This window comes from Gopherus flavomarginatus, chromosome 3, assembly GCF_025201925.1.
Source record: "Gopherus flavomarginatus isolate rGopFla2 chromosome 3, rGopFla2.mat.asm, whole genome shotgun sequence".
NCBI classification, from domain to species: domain Eukaryota; kingdom Metazoa; phylum Chordata; order Testudines; family Testudinidae; genus Gopherus; species Gopherus flavomarginatus.
In genome coordinates this window covers 151,546,274-151,569,115 of record NC_066619.1, presented here as the reverse complement: position 1 = coordinate 151,569,115, position 22,842 = coordinate 151,546,274, and the positions used below count along the sequence as shown (strand labels likewise).

The 22,842-nt window shown below is 50.4% G+C and overlaps 2 protein-coding genes and 1 long non-coding RNA gene across 3 annotated transcripts; 2 read left to right on the top strand and 1 right to left on the bottom strand.

Moving 5' to 3' along the window:
- Window positions 1-382: 382 nt before the first annotated feature.
- On the top strand, window positions 383-6,546 carry LOC127047358 (very low-density lipoprotein receptor-like). Its single transcript, XM_050945477.1, has 7 exons — window positions 383-465; window positions 1,186-1,334; window positions 2,308-2,526; window positions 3,730-3,913; window positions 5,081-5,282; window positions 5,362-5,526; window positions 6,520-6,546. Exons 1-7 carry the CDS (start codon window positions 383-385, stop codon window positions 6,544-6,546), a joined length of 1,029 nt encoding a protein of 342 aa, XP_050801434.1.
- A 926-nt stretch (window positions 6,547-7,472) lies between these two features.
- On the top strand, window positions 7,473-9,302 carry LOC127047144 (uncharacterized). Its single transcript, XR_007773316.1, has 3 exons — window positions 7,473-7,526; window positions 8,294-8,422; window positions 9,201-9,302. It is a non-coding gene; the product is annotated as an uncharacterized LOC127047144 (long non-coding RNA).
- Window positions 9,303-19,680: 10,378 nt separating this feature from the next.
- CLDN23 (claudin 23) lies at window positions 19,681-22,307 on the bottom strand. Its single transcript, XM_050945074.1, has one exon. The coding sequence runs from the start codon at window positions 21,966-21,968 to the stop codon at window positions 21,231-21,233; it is 738 nt and encodes a 245-aa protein (XP_050801031.1). The 5' UTR covers window positions 21,969-22,307; the 3' UTR covers window positions 19,681-21,230.
- Window positions 22,308-22,842: the final 535 nt, after the last annotated feature.

Genomic DNA, 22,842 nt, shown 5'->3' with positions numbered 1-22,842 from the left:
GCTTTGAAACACTAGGCTAGTAGTAAATCTACAAATTCATGTAACATACTAGGTACTGGCAACTACAACATACTGACCCGTAGGCCTCTAACTACTGAGCCATTAGCTTAATCCATTTTAAGATAAATGTCGTCGTCCTGTGACAGCTCACGACAAGTTTTAAACCTTCATTTAACCAGGCTCTTGTGATGTGCTCCTCAGTGTAGTGTTGAGCAGCAAATCTACCTGTGCATCAACACCCTCATCTGTCCTAGGGTGGTGACCACTAAAAACACTGTCTCAACAGGTGAGCCTAGAAAGTGCCAGAGCCATGAATTCCAGTGTGGGACTCATGACTGTCTCAACTATACCCTGGTCTGTAATGGCAAGAAGGACTGCGTAGATGGGTCAGATGAAGGTGGAAAGTGTCTGTCTCCCTGTGGGAAGCACTGTTCTCAGACCTGCTACCAGTCACCTGATGGACCTGTGAGTAAAAGGCTCTCCAAGGAACTCCTATTGCCTAGTGTTGGTACAGGGAGCCTCCAGCAGGGTCAGAGCAAACTCACCCTACTTGGCTCCCTGACTAGGTCTCCCATTCCCCTCCTGGTGAGCTTGCTTGTCACTCGAGCAAGCTCATCTCTCTGAGTGCAGCTGCAGCCAATCTGTCCCTCTGGCCACACCTTGACAGCCAGTCACCTGACAGCCTTGTCCCTATGAGCAGAAGGCCTTGCCTCTCCAAATACTGAACCACCTAGATGCCCATGTGACCATATGGCTGGGAGTCTGTGTCCAGCCCAGGCTAAACATACACTTGAAAGTCAAGGACCCCAAGTCCCAGCTGGGGTATCTGTCCCTCCATGTTATACCAGCAAGCCCCACTCTGAGCCCCCAGCAGGTGTAGCTGGCCAACCCACTCAGCACCAGCTGAACTCCGACCTTGCTTTCCCTCAGGCTCCCAAAGGGGTGAAGCAGCTGCTGCAGCATATCCCTTCCCCCAGTGATGGGGCTGGTCCGAGCCCCTCATTAGTGCTCTTGGCCCTAACATCCATTAGGCCCCTGTCTGTGGATCCTACTGTAGGCTCTGCAAGCCTGAGTCCCAAATGGCCTCTGCTCTGGGGACTCTGCTAGCCTGACTAGCTAGAGGAATGTGGCAAGCTGACAATTCTGCTTTCAGAGGTGTGCTTGCCAACGGGGATTCAAACTAAGCAGCAACAGAGTCTCCTGCACAGACATCGATGAGTGCAAAGAGCATGAGCCATGCAGTCAGACCTGTGTCAATACAAACGGCACCTACAGCTGTACCTGCCACCCAGGCTACCTGCTGGAACCAGATGCCCACACATGTAAAGTGACTGGTAAGACCACAGTGACCCTTAGTTCCCTGCAGTGCTCAGAACAGGGCTCTGAGCCCTTCCCAGGCAAGGGACCTGACTTCCGTGGGCAGATCTCCAACAAAGCCCTCTCGCTACCCCCTTCAGTGTAGGGGGGGTTAGTCTGATCTGGTGGCCCCTGTATGAGGTGTTCCTTACTCAGCATGCCAGGGAGGCCTGAGCCCAAGGGAACCCACAGGAATCCTGTCCCTGTCTAAAGCCCCAAACCCCACAGACAGTATCTCTCTGTATTCCTCTCTGACAGTATCTGAGTGGAGAGTGGACTCTGCACAGGCTCTGATCATTCTGAGCCTTGGAACAACTAGGGCAGTCTCAGATCATGGGCTTCTCATCCTTTTTCCTTAATTCTGCTCCTCTCCTTGAGCTTTAACCTGTTTGTGCCTGTGGGTCTAAAGCCCACAGCTATGGAATCTGCTTGGCTAGCAGCTGATACCCAGCCTGTGAATTGGGCAGCACCCAGGCTGCTGCCCGCTTTCTGCAGATGAGACTGCACACTGAGCTGCTAATGTCCTCCCTGTGCATGGAGGGGTAGTTCATACAATACTAGGGCTCTGACGCCAGAGGAAGCCAGTGATCCTAGGGTACAGCTTGGCCACTGACATCTTGGAGCCAGAGGGAATCCTTCCGCATTGTCAGTAAGATCAGAACAGCCTCCCTTGTAGGGCTGGCCCACTGCAGAACTCAGTGGCCTTTGGTCTCTAGGCTGTTAGCACAACTCTCCCTTAGTGTCCTCTGGTTCTCAAAGATGGGAACTTAGCTCCCTGGAACCAGAGATGCTGCCACCACCACCACCTTGCCATGTTTCACCTGTTCACATATCTACCCAAGGCTCATTACCCAGTGCTGGGAGTGGTGTCTGGCTGGGGTGGGGAAGATGCACTAGCTGCTCTAGAGGAACTAACATTCTCCTGTCCATGGGGATTCTGCCTGATTGTAGGATCAGAGCCTACATTGCTGGTAGCAATCCAGTCTGAGCTATTGCTGTATGGGCTGAGGAGTCTGAAAGAGGATGTCCTGACGACAACCGACAAGAACCTGATCATCTTCTCTATTGACTACGACTTGGTGGAGCAGAAGGTCTTTTGGATGGATCTCAATGCAGAAAGTATCAAGTGGATAACCATGAACACAAAGAAGAAAGGAACGCTTGTAAAAGGTGGGGTGTACAACTCTACTTTCCCTCCCCAAATCTTGCAGCAATCACTAACTGCTGGTTGGCTGTCCTGCAGACTTAACAGGCTGACCTGCCTCAAATGGCACCACAAAGGGAAAACAAAGCCTAGACAAGATGAGCTCGTATTCTCACTAGCCCCAGGCTGCAGGAACTAGTTACAGCAGGGTCACAACTGGATTTCAGTACCTCCAGCACCCTTACATTCCAGAGAACTGCCCAAGACTGTTACTGGCTGTGTCTGCAGTTACTCCAAGTGGAGAGTCTGTAGCCTAGTGGCATAGCCTGCACTGGGTGACAGATTCTCTCCCTCCACCCCACCCTTAACTGGAGACAATCAGGCCTGATGTGTCCAAGGCTCTTAAATCAGGCAGATGTGCAGCTTGTCAGCTGTTCAGTATCATTGCTCTCATGTCTGTTAAGAGTTGTTAATGGTGTCCAGTACAGAAACCTGGTGCCCCAGCAAAAGGAACTAGCTGCTGTCAGGGTAAAATCACCTGAATGCTGGGCCCAGTGTCCCACAGCCCCAGGACTTGCTGAACTGTGCTCCCAAATATAAGTATTCCTGGAAAGAAACTTCCAGAACAGAGCTGCTTCTTCCTGAGACTGCAGACAGCCTGACATGGCAGCTAAGCTGTGAACACCCATGTATAAGCCTAGTGCAGAAAGATTTTAGTCACTCTGGCATCTCACTTGGCATGCAGGCCAGCAGTGTGCTTAGCCCATGATCACGAACTTGCCCCTAGCTGCCAAATCCCCCCAACAGCTTCCAGACCCTTCAGGGCCTCTGGTACCCACTGATGACTTGGCAATGCTCTGCTCTCATGTGCCCCACACGTCTGTAGCAGCCTGAAACCTGGACGGGCAAAACCAACACTACTGGCTGCACATCAAATCCAGCTGCCTCTTGGCTAACCAAACTGGTCCCCTTCTTGGCACACTGTCTTGTGCCTGGCAAAGCAAGCAGGGCCATGCCCCCAGAGCCCATTCAACATAATCGTCACTCCTTAAAGGTCAACCTTAAAGCTGCTTTGGTGCTCTGCCCTGCCCCGCCCCATGAGTGAAGAGTACCTAAATCCATGTCTCCTCCCTGCCTCACCCAGGGCATGGCTACCTCAGCAGGGACTCCTGTCCTGTCCTCCTCAGCCCTCTTCAGAAAGACTAACCTGTAAGTGGCTCTGGTTTCAGGCATCAGGTCTGACTGCATTGCAGTAGACTGGATTGGGAGGAATCTCTACTGGACAGATGGGACAGCAGGAGAGCTGCTGGCCACTTGGCTGAATGCCACTTGGCGAGGCAACCCAGAGTACACCGTGGTTCTGGATGGAGACTTAGATCAGCCTCACTCACTGGCTCTGCAACCACTGCAAGGGTAAGGCTCTAACCTCCTGCCCCACAGTCACAATGCAGCAGCCACCATCCAGCTGGAGAGGGTGCAGTAATGGAAGATGGGCTGCAACTCCCTCCCCCCCACCAGTGAACTAAGCTATCAAATCTGAGCTGCAATGGGAAATGAGAACTAGTGGTGCCTATCTCTCTGTAGCCACTGGTGGTGCACAACTGAAACTAGCACCCTGCTGGCAATTAAGTTTTAGTACATAGATGAGAATAAACCCCAAGCTGGGTACTGTACTAAACAGCTTGCTGCACTACCATGCCTGCCTCAGCTAACTTGCCTCCCCTCAACCTCTGACCAGCCACAACTGCATGTCCCCATGGACCAGGTGGGGTAGCACCACTGCAGTACTTTCCTCTGTGCCATCTACTGGCTCCCAATGACCTCCAGAGCTCAGTGCTGTGGAAAGCTTCTGTTGCTGGCATGTGATGACACTAGACAGGTACTCAGGGTGCTGTACACAATGTAGTAGCTGCCTCACTGCAGGAGAACAAGTAACTAGTGATTCAAAACAGCTAGACTCAAGCCTTGACCTTGCTTAATTCAGTCTCTGTAGGGATGAAAGGAATGCTTCTTCCTGGCTGCAGGGCAAGGGATGGATGGTAAACTACCTTCTAGGGTGACCAGACAGCAAATGTGCTGATTCAGGACAGAGGGTGGAGGTAATAAGAGCCTATATAAGAGACCCAAAAATTGAGACTGTCCTTATAAAATTGGGACATTTGGTCACCCTACTACCTTCCCATGTCTGCCCTTAATTAAAATTGTACTAGCCCCTGCACACACCACCAGCCTAGTCTAGACAAGCTGCATTCCTGCTCCGAACAGTCAATCTTCAGCAGTTACAATAATTTGAGCCATTTAGAGAACACTTTTTTTTCCTCCAACAGTGGCTGGGCTGGCTTTACATGGCTAAAAGCACCAAGTCTGAAATACTCTACTTCAAAATCTCCACCCAGGGGTCTGAGGCAAAGGTGATATTCAGATAATGGAAATGCTCTGCTTTCAGTCCAAAGTGCAAGACCCCTCAATCTGCTTTAATGGTTACATTGCAAATTGTAATGAGCAACTTGGTGTTGCAGACAGATCTCAACACTGATACAGTGGCTGAAATACCATTTTTTTTTCCTCCTCACTGTATAGCTTAATGTACTGGTCTGAAATAGGGGACAAACCTCAAATAGAGCAAGCTGGCATGGATGGGAGCAACAGGAAAATCCTCATTGATGAAGGGCTGGGCTGGCCAACTGGCATAGCTCTCGACCTCTTGAGCTGGAAAATCTTCTGGTCCGATGACAAGCTTCACTGCATTGGCTCTGCCAACCTGGATGGCACTGGCATAAAGGTACTGTGCAGCCAGCCTTAGAGGCAGGCCTGCCTGGCATCAGACTTGCCATGTCTGATGGACTTAACCTGTCTCCTAGGTGTTCCAGCTGAGCCAGATAAAGAGCCCTTTCTCAGTAGCCGTATTTGAAGATGATGCCTACTGGTCTGAGATGAAAACCAGGACTGTGCAGAAAGTGGACAAAAGGACTGGCAAGAACAGGACTGTGCTGATCAAGCGTCATGGACAGCCCTATGGCCTGAAGGTACCTGCAACCCAGCAGACTCTAACTCTGTGCGACACACACATGCTTCTCCTCCCTCATCCTGCCCCCACCACTAACCCTACACCTTGGGGCTCTTCTCCCTTCCCACAAAACCTGCCCTGCTGCTGACTCCCAGTGACCCAGACCAAACAATTCCCTGGGAACTGCATGAGGCAGGGTGTTCCTGAAGGGTGGGGTGGCCTCTTGAAGGGGAACCAAGCAACCTAGGGAGAAACCTTTAACCCTCTAATGTTGCCATTCAAAATAACTCCCTGGGGCCTGATTCCTTGGTGGCTGCACTTGTGGTGACTCTCAACTAGTCCAATCTGACCCCCCTCATGAGACACAAGAACTGATTCCTCAGAACACACAACTTCAAGTCTCCTGGTGCCAAGGGCCAGCTTCCAGCAGCTAAACTTGCATGGGTCATCTTCTGCACTGGTTCTTCCCTAACACTCATCCAAATGCTTCTATACTATCCTCAAACTTAGTCCCACCAGTTACCCTCCCTGCTGGGCCTCTCACTCAAAGGTCAATGTAAACAAATCTCTTCTTGTTGTGGACCCCAGGTGGCCTTTCTGGTGTCTAGTTGCATGAGGAAAACAAACACAAGGGAACAGAGGGCTTGCACTGTAGAGACACTTTAATCATAGTGCTGACTACCAGGCCTTTCTTTTAGATAATGCATGAAGTGCTACAGCCAATGGCCTCTAACCCTTGTCGGGATCTTGGCTGCTCCCACTTATGCCTGCTGAATCCAAAACACACAGGAAGCTGCCGGTGTCCAATTGGAGAAGTGCTTGCTGATGAGAGGAACTGCATTCCTCTTAAGGATTCAGCGTTCATGTTCCTGGTTGCCCCAACAGTGATTACCCAGGTACCACTTTGCTACAGGGACAGACAGAAAATGAGTGTCCCATAGGCTAGCTCTCAAGACACATGACTAGGGAGGATTCTGTAACAATAACCTGCAGTGGCTCTGTCCTGGAACAGACTCTAACCGACAGCTTACTAGAATGAGCCAAGAAATGGCTCCAGCATTATTGAAGTAACAGCAAGCTGACTTGTAAACTTGCCTGCTTATCATGGTCTCCTCAGTAAAGACAACCTAGTGTGTGCTGCTTGAAATGTGCATGTACTTCTGCATGACTAGCCAGATAAACTCAGATCCTATCCATCACCACTGTATGAGCCCAACACCAGTGGGAAGAACTAGACTCAACCCTTGTGTTGTGAATCTATATATAATCTGCTAAACCATGGTTCAGAAAGTGAAATCTGTCCCTTGCAGTCTAAAGGACTAGAACAGTGATGGGCTGGTCTAGGAATGTATCCTCATACTTTCTCCCCTCTCCCCCTCCCCTCCCTGGGAAGCCTAGAAAGCCTACGGTAAATCTCAGACTTAAAGCACAACAGGACTAAGATTTCACTAATCTTTTTTCTCTAACTCCAGGTATATCTGAAAAAGCTACCCCCTGCAGCCAGGGGTGAAATGTTTCCTGAGCACAGAGTTTTCCCTCTTACCAATGTGGATTACTTGACGGCAATAGACTATTCAGTGCAGGATAAGTCCCTCTACTTTGCTGATCGGGAAGATGGCTACATCAGGCTGTTGAGAATCAAGGATTCTGGCAAACTGTCCTGGAAGAGAGTGGTGCCAGTGGGGGGCACTGTGGTATCTCTAGCTCTCGACTGGCTGAGTGGTAACATCTACTGGATTGACAGCCAGACTCCAGATATTCGAGTTGCAACTTCAAATGGCCGCTATGCTCTTGTGCTGATCAGCGAGGAGCTCCAGCACACAGTCTCTGTTGTGCTGCACCCACCTACTAGCATGATGTGCTTTGCTGACTTGGGTATGGAGAACCATCGTGCTGGCCCAAAGATTGAGTGTGCTTCCATGGATGGAAGCCAAAGGAAGGTGCTCTGGAGAAAATCCCAAATGCCAGTTGGCCTAACTTTTGGAGACTTTGGCACCCGGCTCTACTGGGCTGACCATGGTAAGTACAGGACACCTGGCTCTCCTGGAGAAAACAGGAGCTTGCCAGTGTGGCTCCACTAAGCTGCAAACTCTCTCCACGGCAGAGTCTCTTGCTATGGTTAGTGTACTAGTGCATGTTCACTGCAAGGCCTCTTACAAGCCTATTTGAGACCATGTAGTCTGGTTCCAACACATCTCTTCCTGTAGGCAAGCATTGCTTTAGCCAAACAGAATGCCTGTTCATCTTCTGTGGAAGATGGCAAAACCACAGCTCAGAATTGCAAACTTAGTAACCCAAATGCTGCTTGGCTATAATGTAGTGGATATAGCAGTGTAAAGTGGTACGCTGTACCACTGCTGGAGTGGCATCTTAAAATCAAACTGCAGAGCTTAATGAGCCTGTTTCAAATGCATGCAATACTCTAATTGGGAGCATGACCAAATTAGAATTGGTGGCCACAGCTGGTATGTGGCTCGATATTGATACAGCACACTGACTTATGGGACATTGGAAAGGCCAGGCCTCTCAGCAAAGCAGTGAGTTCACTCTGAGGGGCATTACACTAGCCTGCTACCTGCAGCCTCTAAGTCACAAACAGAACTGCCTCACCAGGGCTTGGTGACACTACACAAGCATGCACCCCATTACTGTCTAAGGGTTGAGACGTGCTGTTCATTAACACCTCTTGCTTCACATCTTTAATCCAGCCTAGCTGGATAACAGTTACATTGACACATCTGTCAGTCTTCATCTCTGAAACATGAACAAGATGTTTCCTCTTGTAGCGAAAGGTATTGTCGAAAGCATTCAGCTGGATGGTTCCAGGTTCAGGCTAATTCGGGGAGGGCTGCATGGCCTCACACTCTTCGCGGCTGGTGAAGGGATGATGGTCTGGACAACCCCAACCCGCAATGGTAAGCCAGTTGCAGTAACAGACCCTTCCATAACATCCCTTAAACTAATAAAAGGAACATGTCCAAGGAGAACAGCTCTTAGAATAGATAGCTCTATATTGGGGTCAGGGGAGTCCCTAACTCTGTAAATTGATAGCATGTTGTCCTGTGCCTACCAATGATCTTTGATAACTTGCATCTAGATTCAAACATGGGCTTAATCTTAAATTAGTCTCCTCTTTTCTCCCTCCCCCAAACTCCACTCCCTGGCTTATGACCACTGAGTGGGGGAAATGCCCAATTAATCCAGCTTGGTGTGGGTTTTAACAAGATCCCTGCCAGTCTTGGATTGGTTTGAGCATACTGGCACTCTGCCAGAGTGTACTGGGCTTCCAACTGAAGTTTTTTTCTAGGTTAGGACAAGAAGTGGGTAGTTGTAACAAACTCTGCACTCTAAAGGCACAAATTGGACTTCTGCAAGTGGTACCTAATGTAGCCTGCCTTTGGGCAGGCAGAGAACCTCTATGTAGGGCCTTTGGATCATAGTGTTGTAAATTCTCCCATCTCAAGCTGGAGTGAGACAGTTCTAGTTCTGGATGTCTTCCTGCAGACCCATCCTGAATGTGTAGAGGAGACATCTTAAACTTCTGGCTCAAACTGCCAGTTTCTAGCAGATCCTTTTACCCTAGGAGAAATTTATCATATTGGCACGCACACCTTGCTGTTGGTCCTGCATGTATAATTGGAGCAAGTGGAAAGCGGACTTGTAGCACTGAATCAGTGTCCTTCTGTCTGCTAGGCTCAACTAGAGTGTGGCATAGCAAATTGGAACTCATGGAAAACTGGTGGTTTCAAGTGGACCAGAAGATTGTGGACTTGAAAATCTACAGCAAGTTCACCCAACAAGGTGAGTCTAAAACTGTGCTGTGGTATAAAAGGATGAAATCCTGATAAAACCAGAATTAATTCCTCCTCCTAGAGACTCTCCATGGCATTAAGTTGGTCTACCTGTGTCTTGTCTTGGTCTCCCTCCACTTGAGGTGATGACCACCACCATATGAAAGGCATACTAGTTGGGACCCCAGTCCAGACCACCTCCTGCTGACTGACATCTTGTCTAAGAATGGTTTTCACCCTTTTGTGTCACACTTATTTGCCATTCGTAGGCAGTAACGGCTGTTCGGAGAACAACGGAGGGTGCAGCCAGCTCTGCTTGCCAAACCATCAGGGAAGGGTCTGCAAATGTACTGTCGGGTACAGTCTGGAGCACAGTACTGAATGTACTAGAGCTGTGACGTGCCCTGAACCACTTGAAGCCTGCAAAGATCGTCTGAAATGCTTTACCAAGGAGCAAGCTTGTGATGGCCACAAGGACTGCTTGGATGGATCTGATGAGCTGGCTTGTGAGTAACTTCTGTCACACACAGTGTGGCACACCTAGAGTTCTGGTACTAGAGACTTGTAACAGCTCGTAAACATTAGTTTCATGCCCTCTGCTTAAGGATACTAACCCTAACCAAATCTTCCCTACCCCATTCTCTGAGATGGGATTTGTCTTGGTAGCTTAAAACAGCTACTTGTCAATTAGTCTAGTAGTCTTCATGTCTACCAAACATGCCTTGGTATCACTGGTCTGCAATGTGAAACCTGCATCCTTCAACAGAAGATAGGGTGGTAGGCAGCAATGTCTCTGGAGTGCAACACTGATCCCTGTTGCCCAAGGGATGCAGGGAACTCTAACACTTCTGTAGCCACCAGCCTCTGTCCAAACACACTAAACCCCTCTGGATTCATTACCAAAGACACTGATCATGTCTGCCTGCAGTGAGACAGACAAGGTGAGAGGTCCCACAAGGTAATGCAGTACATTATCCCAGATAACTTTTTAGCTCTTCTACTTGTCCCACTTCCAAGCTATACTGAGAGCTTATCCTTTAATCCACTTAAGATAAACTAAACTCCAAACCAGCTCTTGATACGAAACTGGATCGAATACTCTCTCCTCCTCCAGGTAACTACCTGGACAGAAAGAAACCCAGATCTACAACAGCCCCAACTCCAGCAAAGCCGGGCTTTGGAAAGGAAGAGGAAGCAGCAGCAGCAACACGTATCCAGACAACCACCAGAAGACCTATCACCGGAACCCGATACCTGCACCCAAAAGGGACCAAATACCCCACAAGAAAAACCCCAGCTATCCAGACCCTGCCCCCATACAGAGAAAGCAGGACCACTGCATCTAGTATGTGGGAATATACAGAAGAACCTTCTCCTTCACCTGAGAGCACTGAAAGTGGTTCAGAGCCCCAACCTTGCAGCAGCGAAACCTGTAACATGAGAGGGGACTGCACCATTGAAGGGGACAGAGTGAAGTGTAGCTGCATATTGGGGTACAGTGGTGATTACTGTGAAAAGACCACAGTCAAATCTACCACTGGTCCCATTATCTTGGGCATAGCTATAGTCTTGCTAATAGTCCTGGCAATGGTGGGAGCTTTCGTCTACATGAGGAGGCAACACACGCGAAAGAGGTAAGACACTCTCCATATGTTTGATTTTTATGAGGATTGTTTCCACCAGCTGATCGCTGGCTACCTGAATGTTCAGCCTCTAAAATAAAGCTTCAGCAGTAATAGGAGCTTGTTGACTGAACCAAATGTCAGTATTAAGCATTCGTGAAAGTAAATGCTGTGCAGTGTACATTACAGCAGCATGCGTTGGGGGGGGGGGGGGTGAGCCTGGTTCTGATTCCTCCAAATGCTCTGAACTGCTCACAAAGCACAAACAAGGTGTCTAACTTTGTGCTGTGCAGGTGGTCATAACAGTCCCGTCTGGTTCTGTGAATCTCTATGTAGCAAGCAGTTGTGACCTGGTTGCCCACACTGGACTGTATTGCTAACAGGTGCCTCCTACACACACACAGACTAGTAAAAACACACCCTTGTTTGGGAGAGGGGGTTGTCCTGGGACTTTTTCTAAGGAAAAACCTCTCCAAACAGCCTAACCTGGTGTATGCCAACAGGGGCTGCCTCAGGGCTGTCTCATCAAGTTACAAGCCTTGTGCAGCTGGGGTGCCTTCCTATTCCCTAATGTGGTATCTAGCAGAAGAGCAGCCTTGATGTTGATATAGTAACAGAGTAAACTCTCCAAAGCACAAGCATGGCTCTAAATGAGTAAAGCTGGATGCACTAAAATATTGTCCATGCCATCACAAAGCTGTTGCTGTTGGCCTTTCCCCAGGCCACCCTCAAGGCTTGTCAGATCCAAGCTTCTTAAACATCAGTAAATCAGAGCTCCAGGTCACCTGGCCCAGATTGGGGGCTGTGAATGGGTTGCTTCCTTCACCTCTTTATCTCAGTCTCCTGTTCTTGTCACTTCCTATGGAGACTCCATACCAAGTCAGAGGGTGAAAAGGTGATCCTGACTGCTGCCTACTCCATACAGTGTAGAGCAGGGCCTTTCCCAGCTGCTTCTGCAGACCAGGTCCTAAAATCCTATGGGCTGCCAACCCTCAATCCTCCATGTGCCAACCATGAGGGGTTCACTGGCACTACTGGGAACTTAGTGCAGTGTCAGGGGAACAATCTTGAATTCAACTGGCATAAGACATCTGCCACAATTATCTCTATAGCATGGTGTAAAGTTTGAATCCCTAATTGTGGCAAAGTACTGCTAATAGTATAGCTACATTAGAGCCAGAACTTGTGTATCCATCTTGAGACATACCAGTACTAGGCCTGGTCAAGTTAACATGCTAACTATACCTCCAATTTAAAATGTAGATGTGCTCTTAACGTGTCTTACACATGCTATTGGAACAACCAAATGCTTGTTTCCTGGAGAGCTGTAAATAGAAATACTCCTAGAACTGCAGGCCTAAAGACTGTTATGACCAATCTTGCTAGACAACTTAATAGTTAACCTGGGGATCATGGAATGCCAGATCCATATTGGGAGGGTTTCAATGCATTAGACTCCAGCTTCTTGCAATATGATGCAACAAAAGGCTCTAAACCTAACACCCTACAAGCATCACCTCAAGCCCATCCCCACTGCAGGATTGTATGGCTGGTGGTGGGGAGGGGTAAGACTCCTTAGGGCAACAGGAGGCCCATGTCTGTCTAGAATGGGACTTGGCAAACACTGACCAGTGCTTCCATGACTCAGCTTGGTGTGGGGGGGTGGGCCCTGCTGTCAAAGGCCACCTGCACCTGTGGTGTCCCTGAATTGCTATTTTGAATAGCAATTCTCATGCTAGGTTTTTGGTCCAAGGCTCCTACATAGGACTGACAGCTCATTGTAGTTAGTAGGAACCAATGGAGTACAACTGCTTCAGAAATGTTTACTCTCCCAATGCAGAACCTCCAGTACAGCATCCTCTAGGACTCTGACCAGCTACCACAAGGACAGCGACCTCGGGGAAGAAGAGAACCTCACAAACAATGAGACCTTCATCAATGAAGCCTATGACAGAGAACAGGTGAGAAGGCAACTGGAGAGTCTCCTAGACTCCAGAACCTCTGACTTGGTCAGCCAAGCATCCCATGGGCCTGACCTACCTTTAGGCAGACCCACACATGGGATATCTGACTCCCCTTTTCTAGAGGGTGGGGAAGGAGTGCTACTTCTATTGGCACAGGGCCTAAATGTGCCTGTGAACTTATCAAACCTTTCTCAAAGCCCTTTTAAAAGACCCAGTAGCTTAAATGCACACCCAATGTCCTGTACTGGATAAAGCTGTACTGCACCAAACAAAGATACTGACCACTGAGCATCCAAGCTCAGGCTTACAGGGGCAGAACTTCCTAAGGCAAATGCTGCTACACCACTAAAAATTAGGTTCTTGGAGCCCTAACTGCTCCAAGGACTGGAAATGGCCACTATTTTGGCTTGCATCTAAGAAGCTCTTGGATGGAGACCAAGGGCCAGCAGCTCTTCACTTACTGCAAAACCTTGCATGGGTTGATCACATGGGCAGTAAACTAGCCAGGTCCTCAGGCACAGGGCACCACTCCCCAACTAACAGACTGCAGTGCAGTGTGGGGGAGACTAATTGTGCCTCTGGCACACAAACTAATGCCAATCTAATGCTTTCTCTTATCTCCTTTCAGACGCTGGTAACTCCTATGAAGACAGAATAACTTCATGTTGGAAAACTGAAATTCTCTCAATAAAGTAACATTTGCAGAATCCTTTAGTGTCTTGCCACATCCTTCAACTTAGTATTGGTGCAAATGCTGGTCAGTAAATAGTTCCTGGTCAATGTCTCCTCTTCAGGTATGGATGTTCTGATGCAAATATGGCTACTTGTACAGATGTGACAAAACATGAATATGCATAAGTGACATGCAATTGGGTGGCTATAGCTTTCTGTAGGTCCAGGGTCAGCCTCACTTTGCAAGGACAGTGTTTTACCCAAGAGTAACTGAAGGAAAAGCCTGGATTTTGTAACTCCAGAGTAGAGCTGTAGATTTGGCTTGAGCAGCCTGGGTAAGCAGTAAGCTTGCAGTACTGGTGGTAGCTGATGCTAAACCCCAACAGTACAGAATACCCCTTGCCAATACTAATGAAATGGGAGCCACACAGTGTCTTTCAAGTGGAGTAAAATTAACCCTTTTCCCATGGCTCTTAGCCAAGCATGTCTGATCAGTTGAACTGGGGTCTGCACCATCTAGGCTTCTAACAGACAAGGCCACAACTGTTTGTCTAGAGAACTTTTGCCTTTGAAGTGCTCTGAGGTCACAGGGGTACACAGCATCTTAGACCTACACTCGCCAAATGAGAGCATGTATCTTTGCCTCTGCCCTTCAGTAGAATGTGGCTTAATGGTCCTTCAGACAACCTGGGTGAGTCTTTGCTAGTCCTAGTTTGCCAAACAAGGCCCTGCAGTGTGTGGGGAATGAAATCTCACCTGGATGCCCCAAACTTCCAGTACGGAAGGAGAGACCCAACTAGGCTCAGGGTCCATTGGAGCCAGGAATTCTACATGCATACACAGATGTGGCTAGAGCTTGGCCTGATGCCTCCTGATGGAGGTGACTGGATGCTTCTAAGCAAGAGACAGCATTGGGCAGGAGGGAAGCGAGGGAAAACCCCTCTGAACAAGGGGCCACCCTACATGCTCGCCTGCTTCAGGTAGGCTAGAAACCCTGCATACTTTCCTAAGCCCAGATGGTCCCCTCCCAGAAAGGGTGAGCTAGTGAGGGGCATTGCAGAGGATGTTGCTATCACTAAATGGCCTGTGCAGTGTGGACATGTGCATGCTTCACTTGTACCCTGTGCCACTAGAGAGTTACCAGTGACCCAAAGGCTCACCCCTTGGGGTGGGATTCTGGAAGAGCGTCTAAGTGCAGGAGAGTCAGGTCTCAGGATGGGGTCTGCACCCCAAGAGTGCTGGGACCCCACAACTGGGGCAGGGGCTAGGCTCCAAGAGGCTTGGAACAGCTGGGGCTGTAGGGGCCTGGATTCCCTTCACAGCTTTCTGGTGGGTGGCTGAAAGGGGACACCCAGCTGGATCTGTGACACCATCTGAATTGTAACAACTCCAGATGGTGACTTACCTCCTACCTTGGAGGTTCAAGGTGCTGTTGCCCTGAGAGGGAGGGGCCTTCTGAGGGAAGTGGCAGTAGCAGCTGTACAAATAGCAGATGTTGGTGTCTGTCAATAGGGAATTGCTGTTGTAGCAGGACCCTCTCCCTCCCAGACTGTTCACCACAACCTACCTCTTGAAACCTGCTGTCTCAACCCCACATAGCACCTGCCTGAGGTGCTAACCTCCCCAAAGGGGAGGGGTCATCTAACATAGAGCTGGGCAAATCTAAACATTTTTGGGAGAACAAAAACTAACACTGCTTTGGGGTGAAAAGATTTGGAGTCCAAACAGTTTGCTTTGACCATTTTGGAAACTTTTTTCTTTTTCATTTCAAAAGAGCTTTAAGGCAGAGGGTTAATGCCATCCCCAGGAGGTGAACAGTGTGCTTGCTACAGGAAACTGGCCAAATCTCTGCCTGCTGGCTTCATGCTCTTGGGGGTGGGAGCTGGAAGCTCTCCAGCTTGGGAGCAGAGTAGGTCAGGCTGTTCTGCTGCCTGTCAGTTACAGAAGCTGTGCTAGTTTGTGCATTAGTTTCTAGCCTTTGGTTGGAGATTTTATCTAAGCCCTAGAGCTGCTCTGTAGGGCTAGAACTCCAGGGCAGGAATGGCCCTGCCTGCTGGAGAGGGGGTGGAGAGTAGCTTGTACAAGCAGCACAGGACTAAGAGGGAAGGTGGTATAATTACTACAGCACATCACAATCCACTGACATGGGCATGGGGGTCCAGATGCCAGTGTGGACGACCACTCCTAGCTCCACTCTGGATGTGGGAGGTGGAAACAGACTGCTGGGCCCTGGAAAAGCCCATCTCCCTAGGGACAATGTGAAGCCAGATGAGCAGGGGTGGGGAGGTCTAGGCAACCCTCTCAACCCTGTGCAGGTAGCTGATCTTTGCAGAACACTCCATCTAATGGAGTCACTGTAGGAGTTACAAAGGCTTGGGCACTAAGACAGCAGAAGATTGGGGGGAATCCACCTTTGGAGCTGCTTTAGCTACCTTAGCCAGCACTAGAATGGCCCACAGGCAGTTGCTTCCCCAGGAAGCCACAAGGGCTAGGACCCTTTCTAAAGGCAATCTTGTACTCCATGCAAGGGAACTGTCAAGGGCCCCACTGAACACAGCCCATGTACTGGATCCATGCTGGGGAGAAACCAGAGTTCAGGCTTCTAGCAGAGCTTGATGGGTGTGTACCCCTACCCCAGCAGGCTTAGAGCTACTCTCTGTAACCCTCTCCCTGTTCCTATGTGATGGGAGGTTGGGTTTTGTCTGGTAGCTGTGATGAGCTGTCAGTGCCTGCTCATCTCCAGCTAGACCGGTCCCAGGCACTGCTCCATCCAGATGCCCCAGCCAGGGCATATGGTAGACCTGTAGGAACTCCTAAAGTGAGCACTCCTAGTAGACTCTAGGGTGGTACAGTAATATGACCTCAGAAGGCCCTATTGGGCCAGACACCACACTCTCTCCACACCCCACTACCTCCCCAAGACAGCTTACAGTCTGGCTAGTGTGGGAATTAATGCCAAGGTCAGGGGCAGGACCTGGAAGAGAATCCAGCTGCTTAGACTCCTTGTCTCTGCATCTCACTGCACCAGCATAATGGTGTTGCATGTAGAATAGTACTAGTCTAAAAGCAGATAACAGAGCAATAACACTGCTATTGCTACAACCTGCTCCACAAGGCCTAGTTCACACTTACATATCTTTGCCATACTTATTGTCAAAGGAACTACAGAAAGGTAAAAGGTCCTGGTTTACTCAGCTGTGCACTCTGAACATTCATATTAGGGAATGCCTCTCAGCAGCCCAGGGCCTGAATCAGACATAGGGTAGAAGAGTACTGGCGGGGATGTGAAGAGCAGTTGCAGCTGTGCTGAAAGGCAGAGATTTACAGACAGCACCAGCCATAACAGAAACTAAAGCTCATTGGGATGGGGGCAGGGAGGGAGCTGCTTCATGCCTCACTGCAGGAAAAGGCTATAGGATTTGACCCTCTGAGAAATGGTGCAGTATTGCAAGGCTGAACTGACTGTCTTAAAATGAGTCTCTAACACATGGCTCACAGGTAGGAACCTTGCGGTACTCGTCCTGTGAGAGCAGGGGTGGCTGGTGACTGGTCAAATACAGGTTTTTGCCCTTGCAAACGTTTAACTGGAGGCATGAGAAGGATCAGAAGTTGTAAGTGTATCAGGTGCTAGTGCAGGCTTGTGTAGGATAAAAGGTGCAGTGAAGCTGCAGTTGAATCAGTCTCTTGCATTGCACACAATGTGAGTGACAAATTGGGATGATGCACCTTTTTAAACCCATACCTCCCCACCTCTTTTTCAGGCCCAAAAGGCAGATGGTGCCTGTAGTTTGCAATGACCTGTGCTACAGTTGGGTTGTCCTTGTTTTTACTCCTCTTCAGAAGATAACAGGCAGTGCAACTTATCTTGAGTTCACCTTTGTAAAAGCAGAACTAGCCACCCCCCCTTCCTCTGCCACACACACTTGTCACCTGCCCTAATTCTAACCTCAAATCTGTAGCAAAGACAAGGGGACAAGTTTGGTTTACAAGCTACCATTTCAGTGGGAGGGGGTTAGCTCCTACTGCATCTGTCAGCTCCCAGCTCTAGGGCCCTGGCTGCTGTGTTTAGCCTCAATGAGCAGCCAGCTGATCGCTGTTAGTGAACTGAAATGTGTCTAGCCCCTGCCAGGTGCTGGGCTGAAGGGACTCATTTACTGGGGACAGGGTGAGTCTCAGCCAATACAATTCAGACCATTGACTTTGTACATCTAATAGAGATGCACACTCTGGGTCATGTCTACACAGCCATGTCAGCCCAGGCTCCAGCCTAATCCTGTTCTTGCATGATCCACATACCAGTGGTGCTAAGCAAGGGTTTGGCCCTAGAGTCCAGGAGTCTGAGACTGTTTTAAGGTGGGAGCCAGGGTCTGACCCCTGTTGCTTTCATGTGTCCCTGCTGTCCCACCTTGACTTGGGTCCCCGATGGCCCCTCAATGTATCCCAGAGTTCCTGGGGGCTGAGTAGTGCTGCGGGCAGCCAGCATGGGGGCCAGAAGCACCATTGCGGCCCAGCTGAGTGCAAACCTTGTTCCTGCTCTTCTTGCAGTGGCAGCAGCTTTGCCACCTCCTGGCTGCTGTTCAGAGCTCACCCAGAGCAGGGAGCAAAACTGGACAGGTGGGAGGCAGACCCTGGCTTCTGGGATGGTGGGGTTGCATGGGAGGTCACCCCTGCTCTCCCCTGGTTATGCTGAGCTGGGAGCTCTCCCACTCCTAGGGAGTTCCTGGGCAGGGGCACTTGCCAGCATGCACTGTGAGGGCAGTGAGTGGAATCCAGCCTCAAAACTTCCCCATATCCTCCAGGGGTGCTGGGATAAGGGGTCCCATGTGGGGTGCTGGAGCCCACTGCACCTCAAGCTCTGGGGATGTAGTTGGCTGTTCCATAGCCAGCAACAGTCTAGCTGGGATGTGTGTTTTTTCCTCTGAAACCAGCGTGTTATGTCTAACTGCAAAACAGACAGATAAAACCAACCAAATGCCTTCACTAAACATCCCCTTTTAAAAACTAAGTCGTGCAAAGAGTCACTGGAATAGTCCGACAGCCCTGAAGAGGGATGTGCTCATTACCCTCAGAACAGGGGCGTTTTCCTGCCACTGTGACTCAGCCTAGCGGTGGAGACCCCCAGTTCTCAGGTTAGACGGTAGCTCAGCATAAAGCCTTCTCACACACCAGTCATTCTCCTGAGCCAGCCGCCACAGGAGCTACTGACCCAGCTTGTGTCGCTGTGCTCCGTATGGACCAGCTGGCTCTCTGGACACCCACAAGGAACAGCTCTGTTGAGGGAGGACAAAACACTCCACTTCCATCATCACTTCTGGCAGTAGTGTGTCACTTCATTAGTCATGCCAGTGAGGTCTCAGGCCCGAGAACTGCCTTTAATAGACTCTAAATATTGCTGTGTAGTTATGGGAAACTCATGCACCTACCCTCAGTATGTTTTCTGCTTGTTTCCTTGATCTCCTGTGTGCATTACACACATGGGCTTGGATCATGAAACCTGCTAGTTAAATTGAAACTTGTAATACAAAAGGCATAAATTAAACCCCAGTTCTTCTCCTAGCCCCCACGGCCTAGACCAGATGGCACCCCAGGCAAGGAATGGCTTCAGCATCCATCCCCCCCCCACACAGCCTGCTGCCATTAAACTTTTGAATACCTTATTTTTTTAGTGCGGATGTAGCTCATTTCAGGACTTTGATGCATGATTTATCCCTGTCCTATAACATACAAATTTAGAGATCCTAGCATGCAAATGTATTTATTCATGCAAATAAATTCCTCAATTTCTTCTGCACTGGGGCAATCACTACTGCCTAAAGCCTGGTCTATGTTCTGTTTCAGATATTTTCCCATCATGTTTGCCCCTTGCTGCAATCGAGCTTTCTGCTTCCTATACTGAGCTCCTGAAGCCTTCCTTGGGGGCATCTTTTATTTTCTGCAGAGGAAAACAGACAGTATTAGGGAGAACAAAAGTCTATGTTCTGCAGTCTTAGAAAGGCACCAAACGTTACGTGTAAAGCACAGCAAGAGAAGTAACAGCATTTCTTTTATATTGCTGTGTAGATAGGAGTTCAGTAGAGATCTCTGGTGTCTCATTAAATATGTCCTTTATTAGTTGCTGCTTACACTCTTCAACTCTTAAAACACAAGTACACTTTCACAATTACACAAGAAAACAAGGTCCACAGTATAGCAGCCGAGCTCTCACTTCATTTGACTTTGTTCTTATAACTCACTGACTGCCTGGTGCCACCTGCCCTGCGCCGATGGGTGGTGGGTGAACTGCTAACTTTGGAGGATAGCCACTGGCCGGGCCTGCACCTCCCACCATCTGCCCCTAGTATCCCTGAGCACAGGACTGGCAGCCCAATCACGGGGTGGCATAGCTCCAGTGCCCACCTGTCCCCTCCTCCCCCCCTCACCGCATCACCCCACAGGCTGGTCACAGGCTGGCGGCAGCAACCGGCTTTCCAGAAGACGAGAAGTCAGCCCGGGCAGGGGCCAAGGGGGAAGGACAAGCAGGAGGGGGCCTCAGCACAGACCATAGGCAGGGCCATGCTGGGCTGTTTGGGGAGGCACAGCCTGCCCCCCCCATGATGTGTGCCACCCATGTCACCCCGTATATACCCGTGGGGGCATGGCTGACAACAATCTAGGAGGTTCAGGGAAAATGTAGTTCTGGAAAAGTCTAGAAGGTTCCACGAGATTCTAGAAAGGTCCAGAACATTCTAGGAGGTTGGTGAAAAATGAACCCACGTACAGAATACCTAAAACATTTCACGTCACGCATTCTGTTTTCCCTTTTGTTACTAACAATGAACAGAGCACTCGGAGCCCAGCGCCCCTTGCCAAGCCCAACACCTCAGGTGGTCGCTTGGGTCGGTTGCCCCTAAATCCAGCCCTGTTCCCCGTGCCTCTGTGCAAAGAAGTGAAAGAATGCTAGAAATCAGCAGCGTACCCAATGTAAACACTGAAGCTGAGAAGGTGCTGATTACGTAGAGATACAATAACTAGACTGCGATAACCCCAGTTGTTTTCTGAACACTCTGTCGGTAATATCTCTGGTCAAGAATTGCCTGTGCTGGTGGCTAGTTAGACTCCTAACTAAACACATGCATATTCAAAAGTACTGCACACCCTGCATCTCCCAAGGATGTGGTGTTAGGCTCCTAAGTCACTTGGCCCAGATCCTCAAAGGTTTTTAGGCTCCAAGCCCTAGAAAATTTTGAAAATTTTATCCAAAGTAATTTAGGCACTTAGGAGCCTAAATCCCATTGACTTCCAATGAGCTGGAGGGTCCTAAGTCACATAGCTGTTTCTGAAGATTTTATCTGCCACCTCCTGTTAACTGTCTAAGTCACCATGGCCAGGCAGTAATGTGCAAATCGTCAACAATGCCACTCTTGCTCTGCTTCCACAGAAATATCCACCTCTTGTCCAGAGCCCACAAGAAATGGCTGCAGTTCCAGCTACTGGGTCCCAAACTCTCATCAGCCCCAGCTGCTGCAGCAGGAGGGTCCATCTGCACAGAGGCAGGGAGAGGTCCTTGCTGCTATTAGCCGGGCTCGGCACAGCTCCCCTTTCTGCCAGCCTTGGCCTCTCGCTGGCAGGAGCTCCTTTGCACTGCCCGCGTCCGTGCTGGTATGGGCTGTATCTGCCCGGCCTGCCATGGCAGGGCTATAAGTCTGAGTCGCAGGGCAGGGAGTGGCTGACGCTTCTTTCTCCCTCCAGCACATCCATGGGGTTGCTGAAGGACTTGGGAGCTGGCTTCTGGCTGCGGGGCATGAAGTCTCTGGAAGATACGGTGGCGGGGCCCGGCTGGCTATGATGGAGATATTTCGTAGTTGTCTTCTTTCTCCTGCACTCCTGGCAGCACTGGTGGAGGCTGAGTGCCAGGGAGAAGCCCCCAATGAGCTCCAGGCAGCTGCCCAGGTAGCCTAGCACCAGGCTGTAGCCCGCCTCCAGGGTGCTGCCTGCGGGCGCAGGCAGGGCGCTGAGGTCGTGGTTGTACCATGAGACGGGGATGAGGCTCATCAGCCCGGAGGCGAAGAGTATCAGGCCGGAGAGGCCTGCCAGCAGATAGCGGGGTTCTTCCTGCCAGCAGCGCACCCCCAGAGCCGCCACCACCAGCCCCAGCACAGTCACAACCAGCGAGGAGACCATCAGCCCCTTGGCCACCGGCACTGGCTGCGTGGGGAAGTAGCCGAGTTCATCAGCCAGGCCGCACTGGCGCTGGCGGGTGCTCTGGGTCTCTTGGCAGAGTTCCCAGATGCCCTGCTGATAGACCACGTCAATGGGCTTGCCGGATATACTGCTCACCTGCCTCCAGCAGGGAGTCAGCGTGCTGACCAGGTTCAGCAGCAGGCCGCAGGGGCCCAGCACCAAGCCCACAATCATCACCGACGGCGTCCGCATGTTGCAGGGCCCAGGGAGGAGGCAGGAATGGAACCACCGGCCCTGGTGCCCCGCTGTGCTTGGGAGAGGAGAACCCAGTCACGGGGATGGAAGGAGCAGCACTGCTTCAGAGGCAGATAGAGCTGTGTCCGTCCCCGCCAGCTGCTGTGGTCTGCCCAGCACAGGGCCCTTCCTCCTGCTTGGCCCTGGCGCCTGCCCTGCTCACACAGCCCAGCGCTGTTAGCCCCTGCGCAAGCCCTCACCTGCTGGGTTTGCCAGCCCGGTCGCAGGGGGCATCGGCCATACTGTCGGCTTCCTCTTTGCTCTGTTCCCAGCAGAGGGAAACTGGCTGCTCTGACCGAAACTACTGCATGCACAGAGAAACCCAGCCCGGCTGTCAAACAAGTTCTGGGTGGTATTTTATGGGAGGGGAGGGGAGGGGAGGGGAAGGCAGGGCTTCTCTACCCTTGCAGGTGAAACAGTAACCAGGAAGGAGCCCTAAAGCACTGACGAATGATCACTGGGCAGGTGGGGATTGGTGTGAAGTGACTGCAGAAAAATCCTTTGCTGCTCCCAGCCTGTGCGTGGCTGGTTTCAATGGTGCTGAGCAAAGGTCTGCGCTTGGCTCCTGAGCAATAACAATGACACAGCCGCACTGAAATCAGAACTCAGGATGGCCGCATGGCCTGGATCTGCCTGGGCAGGAAACGTTACCCCCCCATCACGTGCTCTCCCAGGGGAACATTGGGGCACGTGTGGGGGTGCCCAGGCCCGTCGTGGGGCCTGGATCCAGCTGGAGCACACACTGGGGAGGTAAATAGAGGACTGGATCCCTTCTGCTGTGGGTAGAGCAACACGCCACCCACGTTAGAGCAGACGCTTGGCTGCAGATATA